The sequence below is a fragment of the Rosa rugosa genome, chromosome 5 (assembly GCF_958449725.1).
Source record: "Rosa rugosa chromosome 5, drRosRugo1.1, whole genome shotgun sequence".
Taxonomy (NCBI): Eukaryota; Viridiplantae; Streptophyta; class Magnoliopsida; order Rosales; family Rosaceae; genus Rosa; species Rosa rugosa.
In genome coordinates this window covers 39,233,767-39,248,330 of record NC_084824.1, presented here as the reverse complement: position 1 = coordinate 39,248,330, position 14,564 = coordinate 39,233,767, and the positions used below count along the sequence as shown (strand labels likewise).

General features: G+C 39.6%; 1 protein-coding gene and 1 pseudogene across 1 annotated transcript; one reads left to right on the top strand and one right to left on the bottom strand.

Moving 5' to 3' along the window:
* The first annotated feature begins 3,951 nt into the window (after positions 1-3,951).
* On the top strand, positions 3,952-6,160 carry LOC133709896 (probable xyloglucan endotransglucosylase/hydrolase protein 25). Its single transcript, XM_062135840.1, has 3 exons — positions 3,952-4,266; positions 4,479-4,672; positions 5,506-6,160. Exons 1-3 carry the CDS (start codon positions 3,991-3,993, stop codon positions 5,894-5,896), a joined length of 861 nt encoding a protein of 286 aa, XP_061991824.1. The 5' UTR covers positions 3,952-3,990; the 3' UTR covers positions 5,897-6,160.
* A 146-nt stretch (positions 6,161-6,306) lies between these two features.
* LOC133709897 (probable xyloglucan endotransglucosylase/hydrolase protein 23) lies at positions 6,307-7,538 on the bottom strand (annotated as a pseudogene).
* Between the last annotated feature and the right edge of the window lie 7,026 nt (positions 7,539-14,564).

Below are 14,564 nucleotides of genomic sequence, written 5' to 3'. Positions count from 1 at the left end.
ACTTCTGCAAAAATATTTGATAAGAAAAAAAGGCTAATATTCAAAATAAGGATGAGAAATTAAAAAAAAAATTCAATTCAATGGCAACAAATGGCCATGAAAGTAGAATTTAAGAAGGAAAATATTGGCCTACAGAAAAAGTAGCCAAGGACTGCACCACATCAATCAAATAAAGAAGGAAGTTCAAATCCTTCGAAGTCTAAAAGTTGTGAAGCTGCAATGAAGAAGAAAGCCGGAGAAAAGCCATGGAAGAAGAAAGTTGAAGAAAATCTGTGGAAGAAGAAAGTAAGAGCCAGTACATCTTCGCCAAGACACTTTCAAGATCGAGATTTGAATTACTATGAAATTGTTCAGAGTATTATCAATGTGCATGTTAATGTCTAAAAGTTCAGCGGTAGCTAAACTTTTGTTAACGCTGATCCGATAGGCGGATCGATACCCGTGATGTTCTCAAAGTTTCCGCTACCTGTCAAGTAAAATACAGAGGGCGTCAGAGGGAGACCGCGCCGGGCGGTCTTCAACTCTCCAATGCCTAAATTAGTAAATGTATTTATGTTGACAAAGTAACAGTAGGTAAGTATTAAATGCGTAATTCATGAGGATAGAGGAGAGAACCTTTTATAGGTGAGGAAGAGGCTGATCTTCTCCTTGTTTTCGATGTGGGACTGATGTGCTTCAGTCCCCAGCTTCAGGAGCTTCTGATGCTATCTTGGCACGGAGCGTGGCGGCGCGTCGGTGGTGATCTGGGGGTGATTCGAGGCTCAGGCTGTAGCTCGCCTGGCGGTGTATCTGTATGTTATTCCTTTGGCGGGAATTAGTACCTCTGGCGGTACAATGAGCGTAGCCCATTATAGCTAATTATGCTTGTAAATGTACATGTATGTACAAGTCCCCCAAGTCCCCAGTCAAGGAGGGCAATCTTGGTTGGGGAGTTGTTCAGCGGTTTGAAGCGTTATCTTCCGCTAGACTTGCAACAACATAATTAGCGTCAGTGCGTTGTCAACCATGGATTTACTGAGCAAACGCTTTATACCCTTTCGGGTGGGCCCCTGCTAGGCCCCCCAGGGAGTCCCCCACTCCCCGGCGAAGATAGACCTCCGGATGGTCGGCAAATTGTTTGTTGAGGGGGAGCTGCACGGAGCAGAGGGTGTTGGGTAGCGAGCCCAATCTTTAGTACCCAAGTGACGGGGGTCAACGTGCCTGATCAGGGCCGTCGTAGACTGTTGACAAGTCCCCGTGTCCCGTAGGGACGGTTTGACCGTAACGCAGCGTGGCGGTCGTTGTCAGAGTGAGGCGTGGCCTCGGGATCCGCCGCTGGCGGATATCCCCTCGCTGACTGTAGCAGGAAGCAACGTCCAGCAGACGTGCCTGGCGGTATTTTATTGAGCGATATTGCGCTGAACAAAGTATGCAGCTTGCAAGAGGAAAGGGGGTTCCGCTAGAGATGTGTAGCGGAAGATGCCCCGCTTGCAGGATGACAAGGGAGAAGTTCCACTGGCGGAGTTTCGCCTAGCGGAGACTTCGTCACTTGGAAGGTGACAAGGGAGAAGTTCCGCAGGCGGGTTTCGCTCAGTGGAGACTTCGTCACTTGGAAGGTGACAAGGGAGAAGTTCCGCTGGCGGAGTTTCGCTCAGCGGAGACTTCGTCACTTGGAAGGGGACAAGTGAGAAGTTCCGCTGGCGGGGTTTCGCTCAGCGGAGACTTCGTCACTTGGAAGGTGACAAGGGAGAAGTTCCGCTGGCGGGGTTTCGCTCAGCGGAGACTTCGTCACTTGTAAATGTACATGTATGTACAGTGCATTAAGAAGGAGTATTGAAAATTAATGCACATTGATCATCTAAGATAATCTACATCAATCTAGAGAAGTCTAGAGCAATCAAGAGAAGTCTAAGAGCTGTTAGAGTAATCTAGAATGATCATGTTAGCTAGTGCAAGAAGTTTCTACACTTATCATGTAAGTAAGTGTAGGAAGTCTCTAGAACTATCATGTTAGAATGATAAGGCTCTAGATTAATCATGCAAGTGTAATTTAGATCTAGAAGCATCTAACAAGTCTAGCAAGGTCTAGAATGATCCATAAAGGTATATAAATATGTAATGTAATCAAGCAATTAAGGAATATAAGAACAAGAAACGAGTTAAGCAATACAATTGAAAGTTTCAAAGTATTGCTATCATTTCCTCCTCTATAACAACAATTGCTTCTCCTCCAAATCATATCCTCCTAACATAATTGTTCTAATAACATCTTCTCCCAACTTTTAGGTCCTAAATATTTTGTTCTAAACACAATGTCCTAGCCCACTACTATCAAAAGCTTCCGCAACAAATTACTATAGTGGTATCAAAGCCACAAATTCTAACATAAGGAATCCGGAAGCCAACAATCATGCCAAATATCAACAGATTTAGCATTGCTTATCTGTCATCCTAATTCCAGTACTGACACTACACTAACTTCCTAAATGCTACGCCAAGGAAATGAGGGGCTAGCACCCGCTTCTGCAGTACTAAAGTCACCATATGGAAAATAAATAGCCTTTTACAATCTAGCAATAAGTGAATTAGGGTTTTGTTAAATCGTTCATCATTGCTTAGCAAGCATTGCAATATTGAACCAATGGAGATTCTTAAAACCCATTCCACCATCTATCTTAGGATACATAATCTATCCCAAGACATGAGGTCTCCAGGCTTGGTAGTGTTCAAAAAATTAAATGTACGTTTTGATAGTAAATTTTATTCACCTTTTGACGGTAAACCAATTTTTTGCTGGGCAATGATTAGTTTGTTGACTTTATTCTGCAACAATAAAACAAAGAAAAAGAAAAAGAAAAATAGTACTCCCATTAAATGGGCCGCACTAGCACCGTAATATTTATTATAATTCAATGTGAAAAATTTCCTTCTTTGTAATGCTATTGGTGATCCAAATATTATATGATCACGAAGCATGTCACCTAAGATCGTCTCTATAAGTAAATAGTAAAAAGTAATATCTATGAGAGCTTTGGGCGTTGGCTACTATTTGTTGCACCCCTCGGCTTCTAAGCTTGGGTCACTTTTGGGCCTGGGAAGATCATGGGTTAGTTGGTTTGATTGTTCAAATTGGTCATGTGTTTTGCCATTCTTGATCAATTTAATTTTCGAGCGTTAGCAACTATTCTCTATATATATATATATTTTTTTTTTAGAATTATATTGTTCTACCACAAATACATGTTTAGGCAAGTAAAATAGTCTAGTATTCTAAAGAATAATAAGAGTTTTCATTAACTTAAGAGAATGTTTTGAATAGGCAAGCTTAGTTGTCTTTAATTAAATTGTACAGTTGCTCAATGTGAGTCTTTGGGTCAAAATACTTGTACTAGGATATCGAATTATAATATATGTATTGTTCTAGAATTTTTGCGAAGATCAACTTCAATCGATTAACTTAACTTTCAATATTAATAAAAAGATGGTTCTATTCATACCTCTCACATTTGATAATTAGTCATCCCGCTGTTTTTTGAACATTTTGAAACCTATGTAACCCTCTTGACATCAAACACACACAAGGCAGTGCCAACTGTTAACAATCCAAGTCCATATCCTTGCATGTCCCAATTAACTGGGATTCTTTGGCAAACAAACACTCCCCGCCTCCCCACACCCCAAATCAAATTGTTAAACATTTTCCTTTTGGCGGTGTTTCTGATATTATGATATAATAAAGACGATGAATTGTGATATAACTGGGCAGACATCAGTAAGCTCTTAGATCCTGTATTTCAGAATAAAACTTTGTCCTATATAGCTTGGTCCTGCTTAGCTAGCTACTGCATTTTGACAACCCATTTCTTCTTTTTTCCCTTTTTTCCTTTTTTTGCCACCTGTGTGTTTATCCATATATCAATGCCCACGTGTAAATACCCATTCACCCCTTCCCTTCATCTCCTTACCGACTCGTATGTGTCAATTCCAAAGTTTCTTTACAAAACAGCAGCAATGGCTAACAGATACTGCCTGGTATTTTTGCTCACTATTATCATTGGTTCTTTGATGGTTATTATCTCTTCTGCTAATAATTTCAATCAAGATTTTGATATTACATGGGGTGAGGGCCGAGCTAAGATACTAAACAACAACCAGCTTCTTATACTTACCCTCGACAGAATCTCAGGGTCAGGATTCCAGTCCAAGAATGAGTATCTATTTGGTAAGATTGATATGCAACTCAAGCTTGTCCCAGGAAACTCCGCTGGCACTGTCACCGCCTATTATGTAAGTTTTAATTTGTTCCAATTATAGTATGCTTTTGTGTTTTGATCGTTAACTGGCTAGCATCCTATTCATCATACTAAACTCTAAACCGTATTTAAAAATATGTTCTAAGTCGATAGTTTGGGAATCATGACATGTTAGATATCGGCGAGAAACCTTCATGTAGTAAGCTAAAACATATTCTATTTGTGTGTGTGTGTGTGAACTTGTAGTTGTCTTCAAAAGGGTCAGCATGGGATGAGATAGATTTCGAGTTCTTGGGTAACTTGAGTGGTGATCCGTACACCGTCCACACCAATGTGTATAGCCAAGGCAAGGGCGATAGAGAGCAACAGTTCCATCTCTGGTTTGACCCAACCACCGACTTTCACACATATTCCATTCTTTGGAACCCTCAACGCATTGTGTAAGTAGCCATCAAACTGCACTCAAATCATTCAAGGAAAATGGTGTTTTGGGCTCCTTATTTTGTTCAAATTGCAAGTTCAGTCCATTTTTCTTTTAATTTTGCAATTTTGGTCTTGCATGTGTTTCGAAGTTTTTCGATTTGATTTTGCATTATTTTCATCATCTTGATAATTTCAACACAAAAATGTCATCACCTTGATGTAAATAAGCAAACATGTTTCCGTTTTAGTTCTTTTTTGTTTTTTTTTTCAAATGTTTTAGGTCATTTAGTTACTTTTGCGCAAAATTAATATAATCCTTTATACATGGAAATTTTGTTGTTAGTTTGTCAATAAATTTAGACCAACTATATTTTTTTTGTAACCGATAGTCTAGTCATCTTTTATTATACATATACGTGGCCACACTCCATGTATGTGGGTGTTATTTTTATTTTTTTGTGAGAAAGTGGGTGGTTTCTTTTTATTTTTGAAATGAAGTGGGTGGTTTCTTAACAAAACAAGTTTTCTACAGTAATATCTACTACTTATTTTATTTTAGTTTAACAAAACAAGTTTTCAAGTTTTCGATTATGTCTCGCCAGCTAGCTCTGTTCTTTTATTATTATAGTATAGATAACAGTACTTTTAGTTAGTACTTTAGTTAAAATTATCTATATTTAATTACTAAATAATGTGACAGTATCTTGACTTGACTCTGAATCTCATTTATAACATTGCTTTGTGAACAAATTTGAACCTTAACATTATGGTATTCTAATAGCTAAGGTCCAATGACCTTTTTTGGTCTGAAACTAAGGTTATTGACATGGTTCACTTCTCCCCACGATAGATTCTATGTTGATGGCGCCCCAATAAGAGAGTTCAAGAACTTGGAGTCAATTGGTGTTCCATTCCCAAAGGACCAGCCCATGAGATTACACTCTAGCCTTTGGAGTGCTGATGACTGGGCTACAAGGGGTGGTCTAGTTAAAACAGACTGGACCAAAGCTCCTTTCGTTGCTTCTTATAGGAACTTCAATGCCAATGCTTGTATATGGTCCTCTGGAACATCTTCTTGCACTTCAAAATCCCCATCGTCTGGTGGATGGCTCTCACAAGAGTTGGATTTAGCAAGTAAGCAAAAATTGAAACGGGTGCAAGAGAAGTTTATGATCTACAATTACTGCAGAGACACAAAGAGGTTTCCCCAAGGCTTTCCTCAAGAATGCAGAGTGTCCTAAAAAATCAGAAGATAAACTTTGATCATGCTCCTACTGCTGTGATGTTCCATTACATGTTTTTTTTTAGGAGTTCCATTACATGTTTATGTATTATTGTTTGTATACATATAAATATGTTTCCATTACATGCCAAAAAAAAAGAAAAAATCCAGCTGTATCTCTCTTGTTCAAAAATTTAAATAAGTGGGGTGTCATGGTAGACTATTGTGTCAACAAGTTTCCTTGCAACAAAGTTTTTTTATTTGTATTTTTTTTTTCTCTTTTTCTTATTCCATATGATCATGCTGTTTGCACATGACCATTGATTATATATGTATGCATTTTTTCTTTTGCTCATGCGCGCTTTACTTTGCCAATGTACGTAAGATGAACTTGTGTTGTAAAAAACTAAACATTATATTGGATCACTCTCAAAATAAAACAATTGTTAATAATTGCATGATTACAGTAACAAATGAAAGAATTGGTGTATGTATTGACAAGTTCGATCAGTCTCTCTAGGAAGTGCTGCATTCTACAGGGAGGCCCTGAGGGAAACGCTTGACATCTACGCAGTAATTGTAGATCATGTAGTTCTTCTGCACCCATCTCATCCTTTCTTGACTTGTATTGTCCAGCTCTTGTGATAGCCAATCGCCATTATTAGTACTAGTTGAACTGCAAGAAGATGCTCCAGAAGACCAAATGCAAGCTTCAGCATTAAAATTCCTGTAAGAGGCAGTGAAAGGAGCTGCACTCCAATCTGTCTTCACAAGTCCACCTCTCGTTGCCCAATCATCGACGTTCCAGAGGCTCGAGTGTATTCTCATCGCTTGGCTCTTCAGGAATGGAACACTTTTCGACTCTTGATTCTTGAATTCTCTAATGGGAGAGCCATCAACTGAAAAACTGAACACATGACAAAACGTACGTAATTAATCAATGATAATGGAGAAGTATAGTATATGAATATTATTTCGCTAGTGTAACTAAACTCCGATTCATGGGGTACTTACACAATGCGCTGTGGATTCCAGAGAATGGAATAGGTGTGGAAATCAGCAGTTGGGTCGAACCAGAGGTAGAATTGCTGCTCTCGGTTTCCTTTGCCTTGGCTGAAGATATTGGTGTGAAGAATGTAAAGGTCGCCACTCAAGTTTCCCAAGAACTCAAAGTCTATCCCATCCCATGTAGACCCTTCTGATTTTAATTGCAAGCGTTAACAGAATCATGTCATATAAGCAAGTCTCACCCGATTTCCCAATAAATTGAAATAGAGAATATGAAGCAGTAATGTAGATAAATTCCAAATGAAGACATACATAATAGGCAGTGACAGTTCCAGCAGAGTTTCAGCCAACAAGTTTGAGCTGCATGTCAATCTTGCCGAATAGGTATTCGTTTTGGGATTCAAAACCAGAGCCAGAGGCTTTGTCGAGCGAAAGAGTAAGAAGTTAACCGTCGTTGAGTATATTGGCACGACCGTCCCCCCATGTAATCTTAAAGTCTTGGTTGAAGTTACCGGCAGAGGCAACCATGAAAGAGCTAATAAGAAGAGCAATAGTCAGCAACATTAGTGAAGTGGATGAAGCCATGAATGGTGAAATGAAGTGTGTTTGAGTAAAGTGAAGAAAAGGAAGTTAACAATGGATGGATATGAAGTGGAAGAAGCTTGGTGGGTATTTATAGATGAGGATCGATGCATGGTTTAGCTAGCTGAGAGGAAGATGGAGTGATGGGAAATTGGGAAGGAAGATTCAATCAACTCGGCTGGACAGTTGTTGCCTTACAGGAATTAGTAAATTGTTAGTTGTCCCTAATCGCACTACCAAACACATCCAAACCCCCAAAATGATTATTTTTACCAAACACGCTTTTGAAGGGGAAATTCTAAAATAGCACCTGTCGGGCCTCCCTGCCTATGGTACCAGTTATAAAGATATAACTTTTTTTTTTTAACTCAGTTTCACGCGCAAGTATTTTTTTTTTCTCTCTCTCTTTCTCCTTATTTCTAACATTGAATTTTGATATAGGTGACGTCATTTGGATGAAAAATTGCGTCATCGATCAAAAAAGCTACTGCTGTCCAAGGCACCTAGTTGAAGACGCTCCGCTTTTGAAGAACACATTGTTTCAAAATTGGGTATGTGTGCACTGAGTTTTAAACTTATTCATGTTTTTCTACACATGATTTTTCCTATACATATGCACTAGCATAGAGTCACGGTCCTTTGTTTTGCAAGTAGGGGGTCGAAATTATATGCATAAATTATAGTTGTGTAATTACTTGTGTGTGTGTGCGTAAATATAGCATTAAAAAAAAAATTAATTGTATATATATCGAAATCATCACAAATCTCTTACATAAATAATGGATGTATTGCCACCACTAAAAAAGTTGGTATTGTGTGCATCATGGTGAGTGGGCCACAATTTTTTAATTCTTTAAATCGCCTAAGTTTTAATAGTTGCACCTTTTTTTTATAGAACATCTTTAATGATGCTAGTTATTTTTGAGTTAAATCTTAACCAAAATAGCTAAAAAGTTATTTTGGCTGGCCACTTTCGAAATTCGTCTGCATCAATGCTCTTTTTTTTTTTTTTTTTGAAAGGAGGGCCGGTGCGGCTGCCCTCAAGCCTTGATTAATGAAACCATAGAATACAAGAGGGGGACATAGAGCCTGAACCCCAATTTGCAAAATGTAATGTATTCTAACATGCACCAGTTAGCAAAGAGTGCATCATTGGCTACTCTATTTTCTTTGACAAAGCGGTGACATAATGGAAAGATAACTCTATTAAGGAGAAGCATCATCATAACAAATAACACAGCTTTCCCACTATGTTGCCGCACAGAAATAAATCCGGTGACACTCTGTTTCATCATGCCACTAGGAGGCTGCGTCCATTTGATCAACCAAATAGCTAGCAGCCTCGCTGGGCCAGACAAGGCACACTGAGTGTGCATACCGGAACAAAGCCCACATCGCCCTACCCAAGAAAAGTAGGGACTTATTGCCGGCATGGAGCCACATTTTACTAAAAGTAAATAACAATAAAAGAAAACATAAAAGTAAAATGGGTCAAGGGTCCAAGCCCAAGCCCAACATTCATCAAGCCCAATCCAGTAATGAAGGCTGCAGGTGCAGCACCACGACCATCTGCACAGCATTCTCGCCGCCCGCCGCCTGCAGCGCCAACGCTGCCATCCTCCGTGCAGAACGCTGGAAGTCCCTTCCTCTCTCCACCATTCCCATCCAGCCGGCAAGGAGCGCCTCCTCCTCCGATCACTTTCCACTGATCGTCTCCAAAAAGCACCCACCAGATCGGAAATCTCCGACTTGATCTGCACATCTCAGAACCCAATCTCACCGCCATCCGCTCCTTCCCAACAGACGACCACCTCTCCCACCAACCGGGCTCCGATCTGAGATGGAGCGCCGCGGCTAGATTTCCACTGACCCACCTCTGCCCGTCCCCGACAAGGCCTCCACGCTACCTGGACCGCGAAGCCAGCACCTTGCAACCTGCACTCCGACTGGGCTGACTACAAAACCAACCACCGAACACGAGGTCCACTCTAGCCCGTCCGACGACGCCGCCGCAAGGGCGTGCCGTCGAACCGGGCATACACTATTGACGGAAAAGTTTTGAGAGAAGGTTTCTGTTCTCCGTTTTAATAAGAGATTCCACCCCCAATGCCTTTTATTTTAGCTAATTTTGAATTTTTATTATTTTTTAAATAAAAATTAAATAGTTTAAATGTATTTATAAATTACATAAAGCAACTCAAAAGAATGTTTAAATTATAGAGAGCTTCATCTCGTTCTCTATATTTAGAAGCAAGATAGCTAAAAGTTATAATGGAGAGCTGCTTATGAGTCTGGTGCAGCTGCCAAAATAGATAAAAAGCTAAACATATTTTCTAAAATAGCTAGGGAGCCAAAATAGAGAGTCTGTTAAAGACGTACGTTCTAAGCTTATAGCTACTTAAGGTTTGTTTTTTGTTAAGTTCTATTCACTTTATTCATCAACGATCTTTCGTCCACAAACTTAAAGTTTTATTCACTTTATTCATCAACGATCTTTCAGCAAAAGGAGGTTGCAAGAGAGAAACATGTCAAACTTGACTTCTCAAAGATAACTTTTGGTTTTAAATCTTGGAAAAGTCTCCAATGAATTAACTCACTAGTATGTTAAATATGCAATATGTATCGTTGGATGAGGAAAGAAAATATTGTCTGACTATGATTGAACAGGAATTCAAATGCATAGAAACTGGCTACCATGCTACCCGATTACATGATCGTTGTGTCAATTGACTAGTAACAATGCATATATGATTGCTAATTCTCTCTTCCTCTCTTCATTTGTATTGCTCTCTTCACTTCCTTTTCCCTCAAACTCCAACCATTTTCAAATAATCCCTGAAGCCAGACTGTATTTCCCAAACATTTGATCAACAAATCTGATAGCAAAGTCTTTGTCATGAAGATGGGTGAGGCTAAAGATGAGAGTTCTACTACATAACCAACTAATGAGATTGAAAACACTGTTACTAAGGTTGCATTCATGATTGCTGATGATGAATACACAACCACTAAATTAAGATGCACATACTACCACTGAGGATGTAAACATGATTGACCACTGATAGTATATACACGAGCGATGTTCGTCGCTTGTCAGTTACTCTTTTCAATTGTCTTTTCTGTATACAACCTAGAACCAGCAGACAACTCTTTAATGTATAAATCTGTAAAATTTGGGTGTCATTCATTATAAGTCAGTTACTGAGGCTGTGTACAAAAACAAGGAGGCTGCGCACATGACTGATAGTCATGTCGTTCATATATTTCAATTTCTGGGTACTGTGAAGACTGCTACAAATCTAAGACAGTGGATGAGGAAATGAGGGTTAGTGAGGCTCTTGAAGATGAAGAACATGAAGAGCAAGTGTGATGTCATATCACTCCCGATGGGAAGTGTAATAGAAGTGTGGAGAAAGAGAAAGAAGTCCAACCAAATGCTAGCTATAAACTTGATTTAGTAGACTTCCACAAGTTGAGTGAAAAACAGGTCAAAGGTACGTCACTCTCTACACTTAATGAAGCCGAGACTTTTTACTATCGCCTTAGTTTTTCTTTTTTGGCAAAAAGAAGAAGAACAAATTTCATTACAACAAACTAGAATTAGAAACCAGCAAACCCAACTAACTGAGTTGTTGGGGGAATAGACACAAACTGAAGGAAAAACAACCACATAGGCCCAGAAAAAGGCCCAAACAAATAAAAGATAGAAAAACATAGTGGGCCCAAACTAGGCAAGCCCACAATCTTGATCAGCCAAACAGAAACCCAGCGCACAATGAAGAGAACCAGAAGAAATCGCAACATCGCTGTGAAGAAAAGAGCAAGCAACAACACAATCCGACCAAATCAAGCAATCGTTAGAGGGTCCAATGGCGGTTCTAAACAGAGAGAACCCAACGACCAGAATTTCATGTGTAAAATCAAGGAACTAGAACTCAAACCATCTCCGATTCAGAGAACTATCGTTTTGGTTTGGCACAAGGCTTTAGTGCATGCTAGTGAGAGTACATTATGACGTGCTTCTTATGGTATTTGTAGGAGGCAATAGGTTTATTCTAAGAGGAGACAAGACCTTCACAGTGCTTCAATTACAAGGATAGGGCTCGTCCCCCAAAAGATAGACGCGGGAGAAATGTTTTGCTTAATTTACTTCAATTATAAACAAAAAATTGGAGCACTTTTTGTTAAAGTCTTGAATAATTATTGCTCACACAATCTAGCATCGACAAAGGCGACCACTTTCTACAATCACAATTGTTAATGTCTAAAAGTTCAGCGGTAGCTAAACCTTTGTTAACGCTGATCCGATGGGCGGATCGATACTTGTGATGTTCTTAAAGTTTCCGCTACCTGTCATGTAAAATACAGAGGGCGTCAGAGGGAGAACGCGCTGGGCGGTCTTCAACTCTCCGGTGCCTAAGTTAGTCAATGTATTTATGTTGACAAAGTATCAGTAGGTAAGTATTAAATGCGTAATTAATGAGGAGAGAGGAGAGAACCTTTTATAGGTGAGGAAGAGGTTGATCTTCTCTTTGTTTTCGATGTGGGACTGATGTGCTTCAGTCCCCAGCTCTGGGAGCTACTGATGCTGTCTTGGCACGGCGTGTGGCGGCGCGTCGGCGGTGATCTGGGGGTGATCCGAGGCTCAAGCTGTTGCCCGCCTGGCTGTGTATCTACATGTTATTCCTTTGGCGGGAATTAGTACCTCTGGCGGTACAATGAGCGTAGCTCATTATAGCTAATTATGCTTGTAAATGTACATGTATGTACAACAATCATGTTTTAGAATCGGATCTCCATAGCTGTAGCCTATAAGAAGAGTGTCGATCATGGTATTCTAATAGCTAAGGCTTATCTACATGATTCACTTTTCTCCATGATAGATTTTATGCTGATGTGACCCCCATAAGCGAGTTCAAGAACTTATAGTCAATTGGTGTTTCATTCCCAAAGAACCAGCTCATGAGAATATATTTTGGCCTTACGAATACAGATGGCTAGACTATTAGGGTTGATCTAGTTAAAATAGATTGGACAAAAGATCCTTTCATTGCTTCCTAGAAGAACTTCATTGCCAATGCATGTATACGGTTCTCTGGAACATCTTCTTGCACTATATAATCTTGATCTTATATTAGCTCCAAATGCTATGCATGGCACTCATAAGTTTCATGTTCAAATCTCACTAACATCAAGATGGAGTGGGCTGGGGATAAAAACAAATTGTAAATAAAATAAAATAAAATAAGACGTAAAGACAAGGCTAATCTAGACACAATTTGTTTCAGTCCAGTGTCAAAACTCAACATTAGGCATTGGTTGAAATCAAGCTTAAATTGTGGAATGAGACATTAGCAGCCCTAAATCTCAGTTGGGGTGAGCCCCTGCCATATCAAAATACCACCATTCTACAAACAAAATCTTTTACATAGTGGGATATACCCCAAGGTCTTGGTCGTAAAGTATTGAGAAGGAGCTCATGAAGTTCTAGGATCTGAAGTCTCTCTTTTTTTCTTTTTTTTGAGTAAAGATAGATATATCATTCATCCTAAGGCCAGAACAGCGCTTACAATGATTTCCTCTACTTATTATAAGCCAAGCAGGTTAGGAAAGACCACTACCATCCGCTATTACAATGAAGCTCAGTTATTTAGCAAGCCTACACTACTATGATTAGCAGTCTAACACAAAGTCAAAATTCAATGAGGTCTCTTTTGCCAATGCACTCAATTGTGGTGCTCCAGAAACCTCTTCAATTGGGAATAAAACATGACATGACAAGTAAGCTTTAAAAAATAAAATTTAATTTATCTTCAACATCAAACACAAAGTCAATCTTCTTGATTAGGAAGCTAGCATGAAGTTTGTTAGCATAAGTCACTCCAAATAGAAGCAAAATGTCTTGAATCAATCCCCTAGGGTCCCAAATGTGATACAGGCCCGACAGACCAAATTGGACCCAAAACCCAATAGCAAACCAGTCTGTTAAAGGCACCCAACCAAGACCAGCTTCAGACGCAATTCTATCGTACACCACCACCAAGCTGCTGTCATGGACAAGGTGGCCTTCCCATGCTCTCAATAAACCCGCACTAGCTAGACCACGACCCTGCAAGTGTTGAAGATCACCATACCGCCTTTTCCTTGTCACATGATGATCCAAAAATCCAATTCCACACGCTGACATCCAAACCATTGTCATTCGCTAGTAACTATTCATATTGGTATTATCCCACTCCAATTGTTTCAACCTACCAAGATAAATGCCAATGGGGGATCGAAAATGGGCCTACCCATCTTTAGGAGAAGCAGATCGATAAGGAAGAGACAACCCCACTCGACCTGGATCCCAAATATGAGTCGTGACAGTTTTCATCGAGTTGAGATGTACAATAAAACCTCAAATGGAGCCACCCGAGATGGCAGGACCACAAGCTTGAAATCATCGAAGTACCGCTGCAATAGGATAACATCACCATGACTTCTTGGAGCAGATCGGAGAAATTGGGGAGATGTGAAAACCCATACTCGAGTTGTGTGACATTAGAAGTGCCAGAATAGGTCTCCATGTGAGATGGAGATAAGTGCAAAGAGGTTGACGGCTAGAGAAACCCTAGTAGCCGTGACTCATTAATTATGTTTTGGTGATCTAAGAGCAACTCCAACAGCTTCCCTATCATTTCTGTATTATAGGGAAGCAAAAGTCAAAGCTTTAACCTTTTTTTCTTCTCCAACTCCAACAGATTCTCTATTTTACAGCAATCTCTAAAATCTCCATAATTCTTTCTTAAATTTTAGAGATTGCTGTAAATTTAGGGAATTTGATTTTCTCTTTCCTCATTATCTCTAAAATAGGGATAGTTATAGGGAATCTATTGGAGCAAAAGAGGCTCATTTTTGCCCAAAATAGAGAAAAATCCAAATATGGGGAATCTGTTGGAGTTGCTCTAAAATCTCTTTAGTAAGAGCAACTCCAACAGCTTTCCCCTATTTTGATTTTTCTCCATTTTAGGGAAAAATGAGCATCTTTTGCTCCCACATATTCCCTATAACTATCCCTATTTTAGGGAAAGTGAGGAAAGAGAAAATCAAATTCC